Source organism: Mchenga conophoros, linkage group LG23 (genome assembly GCF_057382185.1).
Source record: "Mchenga conophoros isolate Kocher_MC1m ecotype Shallow Benthic linkage group LG23, M_conophoros_male_GT1.1, whole genome shotgun sequence".
Lineage (NCBI taxonomy): Eukaryota > Metazoa > Chordata > Actinopteri > Cichliformes > Cichlidae > Mchenga > Mchenga conophoros.
The window spans coordinates 19536611-19560370 of NC_140547.1; the positions used below are offsets into that span (position 1 = coordinate 19536611).

At 42.6% G+C, this 23760-nt stretch overlaps 1 protein-coding gene across 1 annotated transcript in view; it reads left to right on the top strand.

Moving 5' to 3' along the window:
* The first annotated feature begins 1467 nt into the window (after nucleotides 1-1467).
* The window catches only part of LOC146547090 (BCL-6 corepressor-like), an 82895-nt gene continuing 60602 nt past the window's right edge, over nucleotides 1468-23760 (top strand). The window contains exons 1-2 of the mRNA XM_085264154.1: nucleotides 1468-2265; nucleotides 23147-23226. Of these exons, the coding sequence (XP_085120280.1) occupies nucleotides 23224-23226 (3 nt within the window). The 5' untranslated portion in view covers nucleotides 1468-2265; nucleotides 23147-23223. The remainder of the gene's footprint in view (nucleotides 2266-23146; nucleotides 23227-23760) is intronic.

The following is a 23760-nucleotide window of genomic DNA, read 5'->3' on the forward strand; positions in this document are numbered from 1 at the left end:
ATCACAATAAGCGCTATTTTCATTATTAGACTGGTTCTTTGTTGCCTTATGACCCAGCTTACATTTTCTTAACCATTTCAATTTCGTTCACAGAAGGGTGGGAGTCCATACCAGCTGTCACAGAATGTTTTTCTTAGATAGATTTGTGCCTGCAGTAATACCACAACTGCAGATGGTACTAAACAAACACAAGAAAACTGAATAGTGAATCCAACCTTCAGCAGAGATGTTCCCAGGATATTTAAAAGAGGCAGGAGAGGACCAGCAATAACTCAGGGGCTTCACGGGAAAATCAGAAACTTCACTGAGAAATTAAAAATAATAATAATTAAAAACCAACACAAACCAGCTGATTTTCTTTTTATTCATCGAATTATGATCAGTTCAACTGGCACACCTCCCGCTTTTCAAAGCTTTAACTGAAGCTAACAAATACACTTTGGTTCAACAGTAAAATTCTATCTTTAGTTTGATGTTTAAAACTTTTTTTAAAAAAAATATAAAAGTCAAGTGGACCAAACCCCTGTAAGCCATTAGGCAAAGGAAAGTGGGGTAGTGGACTGTTTGAAATCAATCAATGGAAGAACTTTCACTGCATATTATGTAACATCCTAAAGTTATATTTACAATGTGCACTGAGGAGGGAAACACGGGTTTTATCTAGAAAGGATCTGCAGGGCATATATATCAGAAAGTGATACAGGTGAATCTGTTTTTAACTCTTCTGCTTCAGCCTGCTAAAAGCAGAACACTGGATCACATCAGGTGCAGGGTTTCAAACCACTCCTTTAAACTCAGAACACTCTTGTTTGTCATCTAGTTTCTCGTCTGAAATGTTGTTTACTTTTGTTGCTTGTGGGGTTTATTACCTTTGATTTTAATCAAGTGTTTAAAAATAAGTTTCACTCTTCTGTGGATGGTTCTCCTTGTTATTGGCTTCTCTTCTGATCACCTCATCAAATTTCAGTCAGGCTTAAGGCTTTAATATTTTTTTTGGCATTTTCACTCCTCTATTATTTTCTTTTAGTTTGTTTTTATTGATCATGCTTATTCTTATTTATTGTATTTATATGTTTATGCCTCTCTGTTCATTTTGTGATACATATGGAATAGAAAGTGCCTTATGGATAACACATATTTGAGAGTCCTGTGCTGGATTTTTTTTAAAGAATTGTAATAATTAATATACTAAAGTTTTTATATTTAGGTTGCAGTGGCTTTTATTTGTTGTTGTTGTTGTTGTTTCATCCACAGCAATAAAAGAAAAAATACTGCCTCATGAATAAACACTTTTTCCCACCTCGGTTACTTCCACATGAAAATGACACAAACGACACGGTTTGGTTTTATTTTGGAATCTCCCACCGGAACCGAAATTTGTTAATTGACTGAAATTTGACAGTGGAGCGCGAGCGCGGCGGAGAAAGACGTAGAGAAAGAGAAAAAAAAGAAAGAGAGGGAGTCCGTGTTCGCGTGGAGGAAAACAGAAAAGACAGCGGCGGGTGGAGAGGAGGAGGAGGAGGAGGTGGAGGAAGAGCGGGATAAACCCAGCAGACGCACGGACGACGGGACGGCAAAGAAAGAAAAGGTGGAATAACCTGCGAGCTGCGCGCGAGGCGCCCGGAGGGATATTTTTCTCCTTTTTTTTGTTTGTTTGTTTTTTTGTTTTTTGTTTTGGGGCTCAAAGTGTTTGGATCTGATCTGCTGCTGTCGCTCCCAGCCGGGACTCCGCGGAGGGACACACAAACACACACACACACATACGCACTCAGGGCTCAGTCCGGTGCCGGACGGCACGTGTGCAAGACGGTGGGTGCGTGCCCAGGTGTGCGCGGTTGTCTGTGTGTTTGTGAGTGTGTGTACGTGTCTGCTGTTCGGGGTTAAATTTGGCGTTTTTCCAGCGGAGTTCTGCGCAGCACGGGACACCTTGTTTGTGACCTGTGCGTGCGCGGGCGCACACGACGCGCTCGTGCTCTTTGTAATGACTTTGGAGCGTTTTTTTTAATCTTCTTTTATTTTTAATTTAATTCTGGGAGGAAACCGAATCCCGCTGAGTGTGTGACAGCGTGTCCACGAGCGTGCACGTGTGCGCACACGACCCCGTCCTGCGCCCGCACGCGGCGGATCGATGAGGAGGATGGATTTGTGGATTTATTTACCTTGATGGTTTTTTTTTGTTTGTTTTAATCTCACCTGCTTGGAGCGGATGGATGTTCAGTCGGAAGTAAGAAAAAACTGGATTTTACAGCTCAGGAGAAGAACACGGTAAGTTTTAGAGTTATCTTTGAAATAAAATAGAGCTAAGTTTACATTTAAACTCTTCTGTTAATCCTCTAATGTTCCACTGATGATTAACATGTCTGTATATAACTTTGCACCAATAAACAGACACTGACGTCTTCATATTATCCTGCTTTTAATTCACTTTAAAACACTCAGTTATTCCTCAGACTGAAGAAAATATTCTTTACATTGCTGATATAATTTTTTCCTGCAGTTTGAGAATTTTCCTGCTCATCTCCGACATTTTTTTTATGACTTTTATTGCACTTTTTGTCACATTCACAAGCGCAGAGAGCGCTATCTCCTGACCTAGTGCGTTTGTGTTTTATTTCAGGACAGCTTTTAGAGTTTTCTAAATGTAAGAATTTGCTGCTTTTCTTGTGAACTTGTTATAACTTGTTATAACCTTTTCAGAGCGTTCCACATTAAAGTTTCTCAAGAAATCACTTGTGTGATACCATCATTGGAGATGTGTGCCGTCCATGTTTTTGTGTCACATAACAATGCTGTTCATTTCGTTGCCTCTCATTGGTGTAGTTTCGTTGTTACTTTTGGAACATGTTCAGTAAACCTATGCTGCAGGTACGTCGTAACATACCTTCGCCCTAACCTGACATGCACCTCCCCAGAAATGTAGATACACATTGCGCGGAGACAGTTGCCTGCCGTTGTTTCCTCGTACACTTCCAGCTACTTCTTCTTCTGCTGTCATTTTTCAAATTGAGTGAAGAGAATGGATCAACTAGAAGAGTGAAAGTTCACGACCAGCCTTGTGTTTTAGCACCTAAATTGCAGAGCAGCACTTGCTCACCACCACAACTATAAATGCTCGCAATAGCAAGGTCATTAGCCATGTGGGAAGGATACACCTGGGCTCTATGCAGAAGTAAAAGTCCTACATAATGGGGAAATTATGGTTCAGCGTTGGAAGCTCGTTGACAGCCTGAGTGCAGACACAAACTGGCAGTCTACTGGCCAAAAGCTTCTGCTGTCAGGTGGGGTCAGCATCAAAAATATGATGCCACAGGTCTGTGGACGACTCTTGCTTGTGCATCAGCCAGCGACAGAGAACTACAGTGTGTTCTCTGTGTTAAAAACAATGAAATTTGTGCGTTCTCCTCCTACATTCTTTTGATATTTGATGGGGTTTTTGGGGGGTTTTGTTGGCAGTTCTTCTGTTCTTAGTGAACTCCGGTGTCGCCTCCCTTCCTTGTTCTGGACCACTTCAGCATTCGCACAACCTGCAGTGTCATCCATGTCAAGCAGTTTTGATTTTGGTAAGAGTGCACAGGAGCACAACCCGGGAATACTCGAGTGCGGCTGTTTCACACTTTAGTTCTGGCGCAGCTGCTGATCACTGCGGCAAAGCTTGCAATTACATCTGACGCACTCCTCATCATGAATCCCGGGTATGTACCTCTGAAGTCATACCTTTGGTTTGTCCTCTGTATGGCATTGAGTCTCATCAGGAGCCTTTCAAAAGTGGAGAGTCTGCAAAACGGCTTTTGTACTGGAATTTAACCAGATTATCTGACGCTGCTACTCTCTGTAAATAAAAAGTAGACCTTTCACTGTTTTAAGCGACATGGAGTGGAGAGCATGCACATATTGTGGCAAACTATTTTTATCCCAGGTAAAATTAACACCTTTGCTGCACAAAGCAAAAGAGGGCGAACACAGGACCAGCACAAAGAATCCAGTCAATTTCCAGAATAAAAGAACATATGTGCACTGCTTATGAAGCGTTCTTGGTATAATTGATGTAAAGGACAGAACGAAACCTCATCCACACCCAGTCTACTTTCTGGGTTACTCATGCCAGCCACCAGGCTTAAGCAGGGGTTAGACCAGGGGTGAGCAACTCCAGGTTTTAGATGTGTCCTTGAACCAACACAGCTGATTTAAATGGCTAAATTAGCTCCTCAACATGTCCTGAAGTTCTCCAGAGGCCTGGTAAGGAACTGATCATGTAATTCAGGTGTGCTGACCCAGGCCTGGAATTGCCCACCCCTGGGTTAGACTCAGTTAAAGACCTGCATGTGGACACCTGCAGACACCACAAAACATTCTTTGAGGTCCCGACGGACACGCGCAGAAGGTGGACTTCAGTACAGAGACTCTGAGAATGAGTTTATACTCTAAAAAAATTGTACACACAAGGTCTGCAAAGAACCTTGTGCTCATAGCTGGACTGTGATTTTTTGTTTTTATGGGCCGATGTTTTTTTTGTTTTTTTTACGTAATGGTATAAACAATGAAAGGCGGTGGATTGGCCAGATGCTGGCAGATGTGTAAAAATAACTCAGTTGCTTCGTGGTGGCTATGCCAGAGCTTCCACAGATTCAGTAACATTAGCAAGTGGCTGGTCTCCACCACTTGGAAAGGTGGGAAAGGTGAGGCAGGAGGAGAAGAGACCCGAGGCGGCCGCCGGCCGAGTATCAGGTGAACTGAACTTCAGGTGAGAAGTTATGACCTGCAGTCTCTCTGGGTCAGATATGAACCAAGTTTAGGTGGAGTTTATTTTCGTTGTGCTGACTTTTTACAGTCAGTTACAAAAATTCGTACTGCGTACTAGCTAGCATGATGAAGTTTCTGGGCGGGTGCTTTATTTTTTTCATAAGGTTAGTTATTAGAGAACGGAATCGTCTCGTATTCAGAGAAAATATTACGTGTTTCGTATTGAGGTGAAAAGGAACGCGATTTGTCCCGGACTTCAGCTAGAAAAAAAAGACACAAAGCTGGAGTTATTCTGCGTCTTTACGCTGCACAGCTGCCTCTTCTTCTCTCATTCTCTCCCCCTCCTTCTCCTGTTGCTGCTTCAATCAAGAAACTGATCAATGATCAGCTGATCGGCTTTTCTGTCGCAAGTCCCGTCAGCTGTTTGTTTATCGCCCACTTTGCGCCAGAAAGAGAAAACCAGTGGAAAACCAGTGGAAAAAGAGGAAATCAGTGGATGTCGCGCTAAACAACAGCAGCACGTTTGATCAGCTGTTGTTAGAATTTAATTAATATTACTTTGTAATATCAGCTGGTGTTTGCTGGAGCCACAGCTGTAAAAGCTGCTGGTCATGATATCGGTTTGGATATGTGAGGAGAGGGAAACATGAAGATGAAACCAGGAGATGAATCATCAGAGCTGAACAGGTGATGGATAAACAGGTTTACCTTTTAGGTGACATGAATGAGTTGAAGGGAAGTTATGAACTGTTTCTGAGAGACAAATAACACCAGGATCCTTTTTCTACGTAGCTGACAGCTGGTGCAGGGGCGGGTCTAGCAAAGTTTTGCCAGGGGGCCAGGTAGGGCATTACCAGGGAAAGGGGGGCACAAGGAAATACTTTTCTTTCTTATTCTAATTTAAAATGTCTCGCTTTTATTAAACAATTATCTGAATCGTACAACCAACGTTTTCATTTGATGTAAAATGTATAGAAATCCATTATTGTACATTAGATTATTGTAATCTTTTTTCGGGGTCCCATCATAATTTCTTCAGAAGAAAGTGCTGTATATGATGCCAGTATTTTCCCACATTTTCTAGATGCTGTACCAGTACTGTGTGTAAGTTTTATTCTTTCTCACCTGGCCATCTGTTTCCTTTCACTTTTTAAAGGTTGCCATGTTAGAAAAGATATTTGCCCTGCCATTGATGTGGTAAATAGTTTATGAAAATATCACTAAATCTGTCATTTATTATTTTTAATATTCAGTAATGATCATGTCTTCTCTGTCTTAATTTCAGGTTTCCACCATGTGTTATAGATGGTTTAGGAGGTTAATTCGACCAAGCAGTCTTTGGGTTTCGGCTAAGTTTTTTTTATAATATCAGAATAGGAAGGATGGTGTAGGTTTAAGTTCATTGGATTAATACATAAATCCCAACAAGACAGTGTACATCACTGTCACAACAGCATTTGTTTTCATTCAAAGGCTTTATGGTTTTTCCTATAATACCTGGTGGGCCAGTCTCTAGTTAAAATGCCGGGGCCGATTTTTTGTCCCAGTCCAGCCCTGCTTGTGTTCCCTACTTTATGGTGGAATTAAAGTCACTTGATGGAACAGTTCCCGAGGTGATGCACGCTTAGAGAGTACCTAAGTGTGCATCAGTGGGTTATTTTTAGTGTGGTTATTTTGACCTGTGGAAACAGTAGTGCACTTCCCCACAGAGTAGGTTAATTAGACAACCAAGTTATGAGAGTGCATTGTCTAATGATTTGTTTGCAGATGTTTCTTTTAGGTGATTTTTCTATTTTTGTTTTGCTAATGTAAAAGTACGACTTCTGGTCAGTTTGAAAGCATAAACCTGAAAAGCACCATTACAGCAGGCAGTAGCAGTTTAAGTTGGGCCTGCCCTGATTCGAGTCTCTCTTGCAGTAAACACCAGCAAAGATGTCTTTAGAGTGCTCTGTCCAGTCGATTGGTGCTGAAAATTGAAATTAGCAATGTTAGGAATGGACCATTTGAAGTGTGTTTTTGAATGTGGATCATTTAATAGCTAAATTTTGTTTATACAGAGATGTTTAACCAAGGCATTTTTTGTTCTATAATTTGCTGGGTTGGTCCTTTTGAAAACCAAAATAATTCCATGATTGCAATTGAGGGGAGTGGGGTTAATTTCTGATTGCTGATCAAAACTTCAGCTCATATGTTTTTCACAGAATCAAACTGGGTGGACAGGCTCAATTCTTGCCAGTTATAATACCAATACCTCAGCCATGGTTATTTACTGACACAAAGTATTGGCCAATATTAGTCTTAAATTAAGTGATGATGGAATTTTTTACCTGACCTCAGTGTTTGCCATAAGATTAGACTGGATTAATGTGAGTGGTTTAAAAGAAGCGCCATCGTTTGATGGAGTGTGTCAACTTGCTTGTCCACAGTCTATGCAGGGCTCTAGACTAACTTTTTGCCATGGGCGTACCGGTACGCCTAACTTTTTAAAGTTAGGCGTACCGGCACAAAAGTTAGGCGCACACAAATTTTATAATAATTTATATAATATAATGTGTTTTTCTGGATACACTGTGCTTTTTCACCATTCAAAGATTGATGACACCGTGTCAGAGCACTGGCTATGAATTTCAGATGGATCAGGCCTTAACTTAACAGAAAAGTTAGCAATAGTTCTTTTCCTATTACAGCTACATCCACTTCTGTCGTGCCTAGGCTGCTCACTAGGGCTGGGTATCATCACTGATTTCTATAATCCATTCGATTCCGGTTTTCAAAGTCCCGATTCGATTCAACTTAGCCTCAGACAGTCAGAAATATTATTTCTGATCATTTATCAGTACTGACTTCATCAGAATTGTGAACATCACAGCAGATGCCTTTGTGTGAAAGTAACTGAGAATAAAACACAGAAAAACATGAAGGAGATTTTCCTGGTCTGGCTTTTTATAGCAGATAACCTTAAAAATATTCTACAATGTTCTGCATATAAAGTTTAAATTTCTTCAGTATTGAACAACAGAAAAAATAGGCTTTCTTGTCCGAGGTCATTTAAGTGAAAAAAGGAAAAGACAGCAGCCACAGCGCTGTAAACAACGGTAGACTGGTGGGTAATAAGCGAATGAATAATACAGAAAACAGAGATTGGAGACGGGAAACTGTTCTTGAAATACAGAGAGAGAGAGAGAGAGAGAGAGAGCTAGCTGTGCATGAAGTGTGATTTTTAATAGTCGTGGAAGCAAAACGGCAAAATTCATGACGACATTGATCAAATGTGAAGCGCAGTTTGCTGCTTCTTTTGCTGCTTGCTCGGTGAATTTTGGTTGGAGAGAGACAAAACCTGCAGCTCAGAATCAGCGCAAAAAGACGTAATTACAGCGCGGACCGGACGCATCAGAACCGCTAAGCTCCGACAGAGTGTCCGTCTACGGGCCGTCGGGTTAGAAAGCCGAGAAAGACAAAGTTGATTCTGATGCGTCGGTCCGTTCTGTGTTTACGTCTTTGTGTGGAATCCGTGTACCTGCTCTCATTTACTGTTTGGTTGTTGTTGAAATGGTTTTGTGAGCTTTAATCTGAGAATCTGACGTTTCTGGCAAAACACAGTTATATTTAAAAGTCGATTCAGGATTTAATGAATTGATATCGCTTTATTCAAGCTACTCACCTCCCACTTCCACCTGCACTTTCAACTGGACCACGGCCAATCAGAGAGGTCCCGCTCCTTACTATCTCTTATTGGTTTAGTCCACGATAGGGGCATAATGTGTGTCTGTTGTTGACCACAGGGAAGGTTGCAGATTTTTTTTTTTTTTGCTACCCGAACAGTTGGTCGCACAGGTGCAACCAAATATTTTTTTTAGTTGCACCACTGAAAAATTTGGTCGCATTTGCGACCAAATTGGTTGCGCTCTAGAGCCCTGCTATGATTAAGTCAAAACATTTCCAAACATGCAGCACAGTGCAAAATGATTGAGACACATCTCATGAGTTTATATTTTGCTTCCAAGCAACCAGACCTAGCAGCTGTAAGTTCTTCAGGCTTTTTGAAGCTCTTTCTTTGGGCATTGGCTGCTTTTTCACTCATTTTCAGGCTGCGGGTTGTAACTGACCATTTTCAGAGGAAAGTCTTTTTTTTTATTGTTGTTGTTGCTGTTGTTGTTAAGCCACTTAATGAAAAAACAAGATTGAAATGCCACTGGTGTTGGGGATCTGAGTGACAACACCACTGGCATTTCTGAGCATTACTGTGATCTGAAACCCACTGCAAGGCAGTAAAATCATACCTGGGTCGAAAAAGCACACAAGGGAAAACAATCAGTCATGGATTGGCCTCCCCAGAGCCCAGACCTAAATGTTGTTGAAGCAGTGTGGGATCATCTTGATAGAGAACAGAACCAAAGGCAGACAGCATCCAAAGAAGAGCTTTGGTCTGGCTTTGTTCTCCTTCAAGAAGCCAGGAGAACAATTCCTGAAAACTGCTTAAAGAAATGACAAGAAGGCTTACCTAAAATAGTTAAGGCTGTGTTGAAGAATAAAGGTGGTCATACCAAATATTGATTTTAAGCTTGTTAAATTGTTCAAGAACTGATTTTGCCTTATGGAATGTATTTCCATGTATGTTTGCAGGTATTTCAACAAATCACTGCACCTATTTCCAATTTTTCAAGCAAAATATAAAGAAATGAGGGGTGGCTAGAGATTTTTGTACAGTTGTACAGTATTGTAGAAAGAAAATGATGATGTATCAGTATTAAAAAAAAAAAAACCAAGCAAACTTACTATGTTCGGGGGCTCTCAGCTTGCTAGTTTTGTCCAGTTTAACCCCAAAGACAACAAACACCCAAACCACCTTCAGAGATATATTTGGAATCACCATTTATTGGATGGTGGGTGGCCAGTTGGAAAATATGTCCAGTTAGCCACAAATAAATTCACTGGGTTACATTAGCTACAGTATCTTTGCTAGTTGTCAGGTCATCATAAGGCAAACTGGCAATATGTTAACTATCATCAGATGTGGCTATTTAGATTGAACAAACCGTGATGTTAAGCCTGCACCAGATTTCTTTGGCAAAGGCTTTGAGAACAATAAACTCATAATCCCGTGTTTCTTTCCAACACCAGTAAGATATGTCGTATTGTTTGCTTTGGAGACCCCTAGTGGTAGAAATCACATGCTGTTTATTATTAAATGAGTCTGCGCTTCTTTATATCTCTGTCTGATTTTCTTCAGTGTCACGTTCTCAGAATATTTCTCTCAGCCCAGTGAATTATCTCTTGTTGTGTTCCTGCAATGACTCACGCTCTGAGTTTGCTGTGACACTTCAGTACTTCTTCCTAAATCATGTAAAACCCACAAGGTTCCCAGAGTGTAAAAATATCGCTTATGTAATGTATCCAACCGTCTGTACTCGGATTACAGCCATAATTGCTGTGAGAGAGTTTTTCAAAGTTTAAACTGATCTGAAAATTTATTTTAGTCATTTTTATTTGTGTTTCGTTCATTAACTGATTATCTTTGTGGTTTTGATTTCTATAGTTTTATTTTTCAGGCCTTGTCTGGCAGAGCTGTGCAATCAGCTAAATTTAATTCTGTAATTCTGTCTTCATTTGCTTATTAAAATAAGCTGGTTGAGATTATTCTGCCACATTCTGTTTTGCAATAATGCATTACACACATTAGGGAAAATGTAAAGGAAGAGAATGTGAAAGTCAGCTTCTCTCCCCCATTGTGAGCTTTAGGTCAGCTCACAATTATTTATGTATTTCTTTGTTTAGTTAGTCAATCCATCTTAATTATAATTAAAGATCGAGGAAATTTACTAAATTACAAAAGACAAGGCTTATTCTTTTTAAAAAAACAAGTCTTAAAGTAACTGTAATCGCAGTATTGACCAAAATAACTGTCATGATTTATTTATTTTTTTATTGTTACCATAATCGAGCGTCACTATCTGAAGTCACATACACCAGTAATCAGTTTTAAAAACGATTAGGGAACTTTAATTGAAGTCACATATTTTGATGAATCTCCCAAAGATTTTCCTGGGCTTTCAGCTGTTTTTTTTTCTGGTCTTCATTCTGTCCTAATATTTCCAGACCTCCCACTGTGTTTCTGAAAAAGAAGAAAGAAACCCAGTTTTGGGGGCAGACTCATTCTCTTTGCAGCTACTCATTTAAATCTTGGGCAAAATAGATTTTTGGCTACTTCTACACTAATCCGGGTAAATTTGAAAGCAGTGTTTTTGTCTAAAAACGCTCCGTGTCCACACTATCGTTTTCAATCGTTTTCATGCACACTGAAAACGTTTACTGCGGATGCGTGAAACGTAAGACGATTCGACCTGCGTCATTTCCGTCTGCCGTTTATTTATTTTCCAGTTCTTTGAAATGTTGTGGCAAGATGGGAAAGTTTTTTTAAAGTTTTTTTAAATGGACCGACAATGAGGTGGAGTTGTTGCTGCGAGTAACACAAAAGTACAAAGTTGCTGAACAACAGCTCTGAGTAAACATTCCGTCGTCTTTGAAGAAAAGCTATCTGGATCATGTATAAACTGATATTAATTTTTAATAAGGCTGTCAAAATTGAGACCAAACAAAACAACTGCTGTACAATGCCATTGCCATCTTAGTTGAATTGGTCACATGACTGCATCACATGACTAAATTGCGACATCGTCTTCGAAAGCCTCCGTTTTCGCTGTCCACACTGCGACGCGAAAACAGCATTTTCAAATTTATTCACTTTGGAGAGCGTTTTAAAAAAGCTCAGTTTTCCTTGACCAAAAACGCCATCACAGTGTGGATGGAAGGCCAAAACAGAGAGAAAAATATGTGTTTTCAAACAAAAACGTATTAGTTTGGACATGGCCTTCATTTGATCCCATGTGGCCTTCTGTTATGCAGTAGCCATGCCTTTTTCCACTCTCTCTTCTGTATTTCTTGCAATCCTTAGGTCAAAAAAAGCTATTTTATACTGCTTTGCACCAGGCATTGAAATCTAAAAAGATGAATGTGATCTTTAGATCCTGGTAGAATCGATTAATGAAAATCAATCCTTATGTTTCGCTATCGCCTTCAGTTTGAGGTTAAAACAGGAGGGTTAAAGATGATTTTAGTACCTTTTAAAGGGACTTTATTTCCTCTTTTCTCATTACCAGAGAGATTTCCCAGCCATCAGCAGGGCAGTCCAGATAAATCAAGGTTAAATAAACAGCGTTTTCCCTGCAGGGGTCATTAAAGTTTCATCTCAGTCTCTCGTCTCGTAAAATTAAAACAAAGCTGAGCGGAGAGCACGAAGGTAATGAACGCGTCCAGAAAATTGCAGCTCAGATTGGCCTCGGTGGCCAGCAGCACAGCTGGATCATCAGGAGTTTGAGAGAGGAGCTCCACGTGCAGCTGGCTGCAAACACAGCAATCTGGAGCTGACGTTCGCAACTGTAACATCTACATCTGTGAGGGAATGAGAGGAGGGAGAGATTTTAGAGATGTTTCAAAACATATAACTGAAGGCAGCTGAAAGAGGAAAGATACACTCACGTCATAACTAAAAATGTCTGAGTAGTTTAAGTTCATCTGAGCAACAATTTAAATGTGCTTAGTTTGAAAAAGTAACTTATAAAGGAAGAAGAGGAATAAAGGACGAAGCCACTCTGAAAAAGTCATACATAAATGTCAAATATGCATTTTGTTGTCATATGCTGCATTTTCTCGAGACTTTCTTTAAAAAATAGCTCCGATTTGGTTTAAAATATTACATAATATTTCTAAGAAGGGCTTGCAGTTTCCATTATCTTTGAGATTTTAACATCTAAGAGAAAATTATGTGGCTGAGAAATGCAAAGTAATTTGGTGTTCGTCAGATTTTCTCACAAAAGCAAACAGGGCTCTTGAAGATTCCAGGTATAACATCTTAGTCTGAGAATCAGCTAGAATAGCCAATTCACAACAACATAAAAGCCTTGTTTTTCTTGTACTGTGTCACTCTTAACCCTTAAAGCCTGAAATATGAAATAATTGTGGAAAAATCTTTTTTTTTGTAACATTGAGAGTTTATTGAACCATCTGAGAAATTTGTTAAAAAGATAATTACATTTTAATTTCCATAAATTACTTTTAATTTGTAACTCGTTTACTAAATCTAGCAATTTTTTTTCCTTAAAAATGCATTTTTTTAATGTATGTGTGTAATTAGGTTTGGGTTTCGAAGGGAAAAATCACACTGATGATGTAAAGTCTCAAAAATGCATTAAAAAAGGCATCAAATACAAAACACTATAGGCATTTAAGGGCTTAAATTTAAGGACATACAAATCCAACCTTTTCCATTCACAATCCAGTGTACATAACTTGGATTCAGGTACAGTGGGGCAAAAAAGTATTTAGTCAGCCACCGATTGTGCAAGTTCCCCCACTTAAAATGATGACAGAGGTCAGTAATTTGCACCAGAGGTACACTTCAACTGTGAGAGACAGAATGTGAAAAAAAAAATCCATGAATCCACATGGTAGGATTTGTAAAGAATTTATTCGTAAATTAGGGTGGAAAATAAGTATTTGGTCACCTCAAACAAGGAAAATCTCTGGCTCTCACAGACCTGTAACGTCTTCTGTAAGAAGCTTTTCTGTCCCCCACTCGTTACCTGTATGAATGGCACCTGTTTGAACTCATCATCTGTATAAAAGACACCTGTCCACAGCCTCAAACAGTCAGACTCCAAACTCCGCCATGGCCAAGACCAAAGAGCTTTCGAAGGACACCAGGAAAAGTATTGTAGACCTGCACCAGACTGGGAAGAGTGAATCTACAATAGGCAAGCAGCTTGGTGTGAAAAAATCAACTGTGGGAGCAATCATCAGAAACTGGAAGACATACAAGACCACTGATAATCTCCCTCGATCTGGGGCTCCACGCAAGATCTCATCCCGTGGGGTCAAAATGATCATGAGAACGGTGAGCAAAGATCCCAGAACCACACGGGGGGACCTGGTGAATGACCTGCAGAGAGCTGGGACCAAAGTAACAAAGGTCACCATCAGTAACACACTACAACGGCAGGGAATCAAATCCCGCAGTGCCAGACGTGTTCCGCTGCTGAAGCCAGTGCATGTCCAGGCCCGTCTGAAGTTTGCCAGAGAGCACATGGATGATACAGCAGAGGATTGGGAGAATGTCATGTGGTCAGATGAAACCAAAGTAGAACTTTTTGGTATAAACTCAACTCGTCGTGTTTGGAGGAAGAAGAATACTGAGTTGCATCCCAAGAACACCATACCTACTGTGAAGCATGGGGGTGGAAACATCATGCTACGGGGCTGTTTTTCTGCCAAGGGGACAGGACGACTGATCCGTGTTTAGGACAGAATGAATGGGGCCATGTATCGTGAGATTTTGAGCCAAAACCTCCTTCCATCAGTGAGAACTTTGAAGATGAAACGAGGCTGGGTCTTCCAACATGACAATGATCCAAAACACACCGCCCGGGCAACAAAGGAGTGGCTCCGTAAGAAGCATTTGAAAGTCCTGGAGTGGCCTAGCCAGTCTCCAGACCTCAACCCCATAGAAAATCTGTGGCGGGAGTTGAAAGTCCGTGTTGCTTGGCGACATCACTGCTCTCGAGAAGATCTGCATGGAGGAATGGGCCAAAATACCAGCTACTGTGTGTGCAAACCTGGTGAAGACCTATAGTAAACGTTTGACCTCTGTAACATAACCTTTGTTGGCAATAACAAAGTATTGAGTTGTATTTTTGTTATTGACCAAATACTTATTTTCCACCCTAATTTACGAATAAATTCTTTACAAATCCTACCATGTGGATTCATGGATTTTTTTTTCACATTCTGTCTCTCACAGTTGAAGTGTACCTCTGGTGCAAATTACTGACCTCTGTCATCATTTTAGGTGGGGGAACTTGCACAATCGGTGGCTGACTAAATACTTTTTTGCCCCACTGTATCTGCAGACCCCCTTAGGTCTAAGTCATCATTGTCTAAGTCACCCACACCTGTGATGTAGCTTTTCATGATGACTGAAATAATAAGATCACAGATATAGGATGTAGAAATGGAATTTGTCATTGAAGGCTATCTGGTTCTCCTTTTGAGATGCTGTGGAGTTGCTGCACCTCCACATCAAAAGCAGCCAGCTGAGGTGGCTGAAGCATTTAATTAGGTTGCTCCTGGACGCCTCCTATGTGAGGGGTTTCGAGTATGTCCAACTAGAATGAAAACTCACACGTGAGATATTATACCTCTCAGCTGGCTTGGGAATGCCTTAGTGCCCTCCCAGGAGCGCTGGAGGAGGAGCATCTTTGTTGACTCTGCTGCCCCTGTGATCTAGACCTGGACCTGGACCTAGCAGCAGACAATAATGATTACTTATAATGATTACTTTCTGTGTCTGCTGACTGCCAAGACTTTGGAGGGGGGAACGTGATATTTTCTGACAGCGTAGAATGAAGGTCATCTGTATTCCTCACTGTGAGGAAGAGGCTAGAAATCGTTTTTTTTTTTTTTATCTGTGAAGTAACACCAGGCTGCACTAAAATATTGCTTTCCTAACTTTGTAAAGTCCAATATAACAAGTCAAGAATATAAATTTGCTAACTTTAAAACTTTAAACGACGAGATGAAGATAAGGTAACGTTTAAAAATTTATTTTTCCTGCTAATTCATTGTCACTGGTCAGATTTCAGCTCAGTGTGGGAGTCTCGATTGCTGGTATCTAGAGCCTTGTTAGTTTCTTCTTTTCCTGCTCTCCCTGTGTTTGCACCACCGCACACACAGAGTGGAGCAGACAGAAACTGGAGAAGAGAAATAATGTTGATCAGGTTAAAAACAACACTTTATGTTACCGGAAGTGTAATAAAAAGCTTCCTAACACTGGCATTTTTCAGTCTGTCCCACTCCCCTGACCCCAATGAAAATTTTGTTCAAACAAAAAATCTGTTAATGTAGCAGAGGTGAAATACTAGCAAAGCCTAACAGACCCTCCTGCTGCTGATGCATTGTCACATATGTAGCAACAAAGAAGTGAATAGATCAGTCAGTTTCAGTCATACTTAATCCACCCTTTTGAGTAAAGATGTAGCAAAGATATAGCAGTGGCGGTCCTGTGACCTGCTAGCTTTACCTGTCCACCCATATGGAAAAGATATATATAAATCTTATAAAGTTTGTATCTGTCTTGTGTGAAACTTGTATGAAAAGCATATAAGAGTGAAAACAGATATAAGATCCCTTGAAAAATTATATAATGAAACTTGTATGTTTTGGATACTTACTAAAACAATGTATGAAAGTAATGAGAAAGTGGCCACTTTCATGAGTAATCACATATATGTTTTTACTATTTCTTTTCCATATGAGCAGTTTAAACGGGAATAAATTTTTGGCTTATTGTTTGAAGAGGTTCCACACAGACGTTTATAACATTGCATGTTTTTAGCATCTAATCTCAACGCTTGCCTGATATTTATGTAATTTATTTATATGCTTTAGTAATTATCCTGGACTTATGTGCTATGTGACCTTCTGTCTACATAAAATCTCTAAAGAATGAATAAAAAATAACTTCATCATCACTTCTAGCTACTTCCAGCACTATGGAGAATAAGAAAATTCATCGTGGAAAAGCTAAAAGGGATACAATTCTATTATTTTGTTAGACATTTCAATGAAAAGGTAAAGTGTCATTGATCATAGTCTTGTCTTTGAGTGTAAAAATAGTCCAAATCTAAGTTCATTTGTGGGTTGAATTAAAATCTACAAAGGCCCAGGTTTGTTTGCAGAGCCTTGAGTTTGACATGTGTGCCAACCGATCTACTAGCATAATGCTAACAGCACTGCTACAGCTAGTTCAAGTTTGAGCTTCTAAAGTGTTGATTGTAGATTTTATATTTTGCATTTCACATGATTATGAGGATAAAGTCCTGAAGAAATTATAGAATAATTTGGATAAGAAATGATCTGGTCTGGCACATGAAAAAAAAAGAAGATTTTTAATATGTCCATCCATCCATCCATCTTCATCCGCTTTATCCAAGGCCGGGTCGCGGGGGCAGCAGCCTAAGCAAAGAGACCCAGACCTCCCTCTCCCCAGCCACCTCCTCCAGCTTATCCGGGGGAATAGCAAGGCGTTCCCAGGCCAGCCGAGAGATATAATCTCTCCAGCGTGTCCTGGGTCTGCCCCGGGGCCTCCTCCCGGTGGGACATGCCTGGAACACCTCACCCAGGAGGCGCCCAGGGGGCATCCTTGTCAGATGCCCGAACCACCTCAGCTGGCTCCTTTCGATTGGGAGCAGCAGCTGCTCTACTCTGAGCCCCTCCCGGATGGCCGAACTTCTCACCCTATCTCTAAGGGAGAGGCCAGCCACCCTTCGGAGGAAGCTCATTTCTGCAGCTTGTATCCGCGATCTCGTTCTTTCGGTCACTACCCACAGCTCGTGGCCATAGGTGAGGGTAGGGACGTAGATCAACCGGTAAATTGAGAGCTTCGCTTTTACACTCAGCTCCCTCTTCACCACGACGGACCGGTGCAGCGTCCGCATTACTGCAGCTGCAGCCCCAATCCGTCTGTCGATCTCCGGCTCCCTTTTCCCATCACTCACGTACAAGACCCCGAGATACTTGAACTCCTCCACTTGGGGCAGGAACTCATCCCCGACCCGGAGTGGGCACTCCACCCTTTTCCGGCTGAGAACCATGGCCTCAGATTTGGAGGTGCTGATCCTCATTCCCGCTGCTTCACACTCGGCTGCGAACTGTTCCAGTGCGAGCTGGAGGCCCTCACCCGATGTAGCCAACAGAACCACATCATCTGCAAAAATCTGAGATGAGATTCTGAGGCCACCAAAGCGAAAGCCCTCCGCCACTTGGCTGCGCCTAGAAATCCTGTCCATAAAAATTATGAACAGAACCGGAGACAAAGGGCAGCCCTGGCGTAGCCCATCACCCACCGGGAACGAGTCCAACTTATTGCCGGCAATGCGAACCAAGCTCTTGCAACGGTTGTATAGGGATCGAATGGCCCGTAGCAATGGGCCAGACACCCCATACTCCCGCAACACCTCCCACAGGACACCCCGAGGGACACGGTCGAACGCCTTCTCCAAGTCCACAAAACACATGTAGACTGGTTGGGCAAACTCCCATGCACCCTCAAGTATCCTGGAGAGGATAAAGAGCTGGTCCAGTGTTCCGCGACCAGGACGAAAACCGCATTGTTCCTCCTGTATCCGAGGTTCGACTAGCGGATGAACTCTCCTTTCCAGCACCCTGGCATAGACTTTCCCAGGGAGGCTGAGGAGTGTGATCCCCCTGTAGTTGGAACACACCCTCCGGTCCCCCTTCTTAAAGATGGGGACCACCACCCCGGTCTGCCAGTCCACAGGTACTGCCCCTGATCTCCACGCAACATTGCAGAGGCGTGTCAACCAGGACAGCCCTACAACGTTCAGAGCCTTCAGGAACTCGGGGCGGACCTCATCAACACCAGGGGCTCTGCCACCAAGAAGTTGTTTAACTGCCTCAGTGACCTCGCCCCCGGAAATTGGTGGGTCATTCCCCTCATCCCCAGACTCTGCTTCCTCCTCGGAAGACGTGTCAGTGGGATTAAGGAGGTCCTTGAAGTATTCCTTCCACCGCCTGACGTCAGCAGCGCTCCGCCAGCACTATACACAGTGCAGGTAGAGCACCGCTTTCCCCTCCTGATACGCCTGACGGTTTGCCAGAATCTCTTCGAGGCAGTCCGAAAGTCTTTTTCCATGGCCTCTCTGAACTACTCCCACACCCGAGCTTTTGCTTCAGCCACTGCCCGAGCCGCATTCCGCTTGGCCTGTCGATACCTGTCGGCTGCCTCCGGAGTCCCACAGGCTAACCAAGCCCGATAGGACTCCTTCTTCAGCCTGGTGGATCCCTTCACCTCTGGTGTCCACCATTTGGTTCGGGGATTACCACCATGGCAGGCACCAACCACCTTGCGGCCGCAGCTCAATGCAGCAGCTTCGGCAATGGAGACGCTGAACATGGTCCATTCGGACTCAATGTCCCCAGTCTCCCTTGGAATGCTGTTGAAGCTCTGCCGGAGGTGTGCGTTGAAGATCTCGCGGACTGGGGCCTCTGCTAGACGTTCCCAGCACACCCTCACTACGCGTTTAGGTGCACCAGGTCTGTCCAGCGTCCTCCCCCGCCACCTGATCCAACTCACCACCAGGTGGTGATCAGTTGACAGCTCAGCCCCTCTCTTTACCCGAGTGTCCAGAACATATGGTCGCAGGTCTGGTGATACGATTACAAAATCGATCATCGACCTACGGCCTAGAGCGTCCTGGTGCCACGTGCACTTATGGACACTCTTATGTTCGAACAGGGTGTTCGTTGTGGCCAAACTGTGATTAGCACAGAAGTCCAATAACAAAGCACCGCTCGGGTTCAGATCAGGGAGGCCGTTCCTCCCAATCACGCCCCTCCAGGTCTCGCTGTCGTTACCCACGTGAGCATTGAAGTCTCCCAGCAGGACAACAGAGTCTCCATCCAGCACCCCCCCCCCCCCCAGGGACTCTAAGAAGGCTGGGTACTCCAAACTGCCACTCGGCGCATAAGCGCAGATGACAGTCAGGACCCGTCCCCTGACCCTAAGGCGCAGGGAACAAACCCTCTCGTCCACCGGGAAAAACCCCAACGTACCGGCAGCAAGCTGAGGGGATATTAGAATACCCACCCCAGCCCGCCGCCTCTCACCAGGGGCAACTCCAGACTGAGACAGAGTCCAGCCCCTCTCCAGGAGACTGGTTCCAGAGCCCAAGCCATGCGTAGAGGTGAGCCCGACTATATCTAGCCGGTACCTCTCAACCTCACGCACTAACTCAGGCTCCTTCCCCACCAGAGAGGTGACATTCCATGTCCCTATTGCCAGTCTTGGCAGCCGGGGGTCAGTCCGCCAGGGCCTCCGCTCCTGGCCGCCACCCGGCACACAATGCACCCGACCCCTATGGCGCCTCCTGCGGGTGGTGGGCCTGCGGGAGGATGGGCCCATGTCTCCTCTTCGGGCTGTGCCCGGCCGGGCCCCATGGACTAAGGCCCGGCCACCAGACGCTCGCCCTCGGGCACCCTCCCCGGGCCTGGCTCCAGGGCGGGGCCCCGGTAACCCTGTCCCGGGCAGGGTAAACTGTTCCCTCGATATCCTTTTCATAAGGGTCTTCTGAATCGCTCTTTGTCTGGTCCCTCACCCAGGACCAATTTGCCATTGGAGACCCTACCATGGGGCAAAAGCCCCCAGACAACATAGCCCCTGGGATCCCTGGGACACACAAACCCCTCCACCATGATAAGGTAGCGATTCAAGGAGGAGATTTTTGACACATTTTTAATATGTTTACCAGAAAAAAAATATGAAAACTTGTTAGTTGGCTTATTGTAGCCTATGTGAGTTTACTGTGCGCTTTGATGTTTTAGTATTTCAACATTTTTAAACTAGTCACAGAGTTTTATTGGAAGACATTATACATTTTATTTTACTTTAGAGTCTGTGACGTAGCCTGATCTTCAGTAAATGGTTACAAGAAATTCATGTGACACTACGACCTTACAGAGAGGGGATGCTGGCTAATTTGGATGTCCAGTGAAATTATTGAAGATCATCTCTTGCCTGAGAAGGCTTAAAGACGTCACAATGCTGCTGTCCCAATTGAGATATGGAAAATAATACATAGATAAGAGATGACAAAGAAAAAAATTTGTATTTTTGTTAAAAACATCTTTTTTATACTGTGAAAAGTAAATCAGACTCTTGTGTTTTTATGCACAAACTCAAAATACAGATCTAAAAAACATGAAAGAAAACTTTCCTCCTCTTCTGAGAATTTGGCTCAAATTGTGCCAATAAATTTCCCAGTGAGCAGATCCAGCTGTGTTGGTAACACTTGACGTAATGCTTTCCCAGGCTAACGTGAATGCTAATGCCAAGTCTGAAGCAGCCACGATGTCCTCACTTTGACGGTTTTTGTACTGCAATGTGTGCACACAAGCATACAAAGACTTGAACATACACACTCAAACTCACGTGTGCACACACAGACACACACACACAGCTGTCCTTCAGCGGTCTGGAGATAAGAGCCGTTATTGAAATCCCAGCTCCCTAACAGCCATCAATTACTCTGTGTGTGTGTGTGTGAGTGTGTGTGTGGCAGCTCGTCAGGCAGCTCTGTGCGTGTCTGCCGAGCAGCGCTGATACGTTTTCTCTCTCCGCTGGATTATGAGTTCCTCGGGAAAAGAGGCGACGTGCCTTATCAGTCCTCCGGCTGGGCGATAAAACACAGGTGCGCACACACAGATGTCGAGCGTCGTTATGTGGCTGCAGACAGAGAACGGTGTGTGTGTCTGCGAGTGTGTGTGCTTCACTGTCAGCGCAGCTGAAATGAAGCCCAAACCGTGCACCAGACTACATTGACTTTCTCTAACTTGTTACATTTTTTAACCTTTTATGAGTGAAAGTAAAATCATAAGGTACAGGTGGGCTCACATTATGCAGCAGGCTTTTGTGCAACACTTCAGCTGCATTAACACAGCTTGCAGCTGTTTTGCAACCTTGACACCTTTACACCTTCACTCTTCAGCACAGCCTGAACTCTTATAGGCAAGCTTATAATTTCTTTCAGTAGTCTTCAGGAATAGTTCTCCAGGCTTCTTGAAGGACAATAAAAGCTCTTCTTTGGATGTTTCTGCCTTTTGTTCTGTTCTCTGTCAGCATGATCCCACACTGTTTCAACAATGTTGAGGTCTGGGCTCTGGGGACGCCAATCCATGACTGATAGGGTTCCATTGTATGTTTTTCTATCTAGGTATGTTTTTTACTGCATTAACAGTGTGTTTGGGATTATTGTCATGCTGAAAAATGAATGAAACTGTTGCTAATCAGATGCTTTCCAAATTAAATTGCACTGTGGTTGAAAATCTCACCGTACTTTTCTGTGTTCATAATTCAGCAATTTTAACAAAGCTCCCGAACACCCTTGGCTGAAATGCAGCCCCAAACCATGACAGAGCCTTCACCATGTTTTACAGATGGCTGTAGACAATGTTGGACCTCTTCTGTACATACTGATGATGATTTGATCCTAAAAATCACTCTATCAGACCTGTTACCACTGTGTGACGGAGGTGTGGTCCCTGGCGTAGCTGCAGGGGAGGGGTGGAGCGGTGAGCCACAGGTGGTGGCGATTGTGTCATGAGTGTTTTCCTTCTGTGTGTCTATATAGTGACGGCAGAGTCGAGCGGGAGGCGGGCTGGACCGGGACGAGCTGTCACGGCGCATTGTTATTATAAATAAAAACGTAAACGTGAGCAAAAACGGTGTGTGTGTCTGTGTGTGTCGCATACATCACACACTGATTTTAAATCCAGTTCTTGTATAATTTGGACTCCATTGATGGTTATACCTTGAGGGTTGTGAATGAAAGGAACGAACTGTCTGATCTGTACCCCTATTGGTGTTCTGTTATTGAACTTCTGTTCTAACCACAGCTTATCCATAATGAAGGTATTCATAAGTCCAATTGGCACCTGTACCCACATCGGATCGATGACTGATTTTGTAATCATATCATCACACCTGCAGCCATATTTCTTGGATACGTGGGTAAAGAGAGGTGCTGAGCTGTCAACAGCTCACCACCTGGTGTTTTATTCAACATTTTGGTTCTCAGATCTTCTTCAGGTCAACTTGTGTATGAGTGTAACTGATTGACTTCATTTAAAGTTTTAATACTGAAGAACTTTCAGTGAAATCTGACATGGACATGGACAAAAGTCTGAAGTGAATAGAAAGAAAAATGCATAGTTAAACCAGATGTTCCAGTTATTACTGACTTTTTTCACAACCCTCCAAACACCTGTGCTCACTTTATCAAAGTATCGTCTTCTCAGACCTTCATTAGGTTTGCTTTTGTACAACAGCAGCTGGAATGCTTCCAAACTTTATGTGAAGTTCTTACTTGAAAAGGAGGCAACAACTCCTGCCTGTTTGAACTCGTGTTTTTCAGGCATGTGAACAAATTGCACAGCACTACAGATGATATTTCTTGCTATTCACACATTAAATGCCCTTGACAATCTCTGGAGTTTTTATATTTAATGCAATTCTATGAATTCACTGATCTTTTAGTTCATCAGCTTAATTAAAACACAAAGGTTAAAATTTGTGTGTAGTGTGTGTAAAAGTGTGTACAACAAATCAAACGGAGTCTGTTTTCTGAAGTATCCCTGCTCTGGTTAAAAAGAAAGAAAGAAAGTAGTGAAAATGTCAAAGGAAATGATTTGTGTTACACAGTGAGACCTTTTTCTTTGCAGAAACCTCATGTGGTTTCAGTCTGACCTGCTCTCATGTGGTTTTTCTCTCCATCTGCAGACATGGTGGGCTGAGCGGCGTCCTTGAGGCAGACGGCTCCGTCTGAAGCAGAAACCAGCGGAAGGCAGGCCCGCAGCATGGTAAGGTTAAAGTTCAATTTCAAGTTTATTTTCCTCTGAGCTGTCGGAGCTTTACCTACAGACTGAACTTAACCCTTTAAGACCTACCATAGAACCAAGTCCGCCAGAGCTTATATTATTATTTTTACATGCTGTGGAGCCATTTTTGGGAGCATTTCAAGTTGCTATACATCAATACAACCATTACAGCCTAAATTTTAATATGTCTGCATTAGGTGCATAGTAATTACATAAATTGCAAAAAAGTGCAATAAACTACAAAAAAATTGAAAATCGTTTTTGTTTTTTTAACATATATTTCTAGTTAGAGAAATTTAAGAGGCTCATCCCTCAAAACTGTAAATACAAAAAAGTTGCACAAACTAGTTTCCCACCACAGGAAATTTATTTTGAGTGTCTTCATAGTTTTATTTTTGAAATACACCAATTTTTATACACTGCAGGAAAAATGAAAATAAATATTATAGTGCAAATTTGCAAAATAACAGCATATGCATCAAAATAAACTATTTCCAGCAGTGCAATATGAGTCCT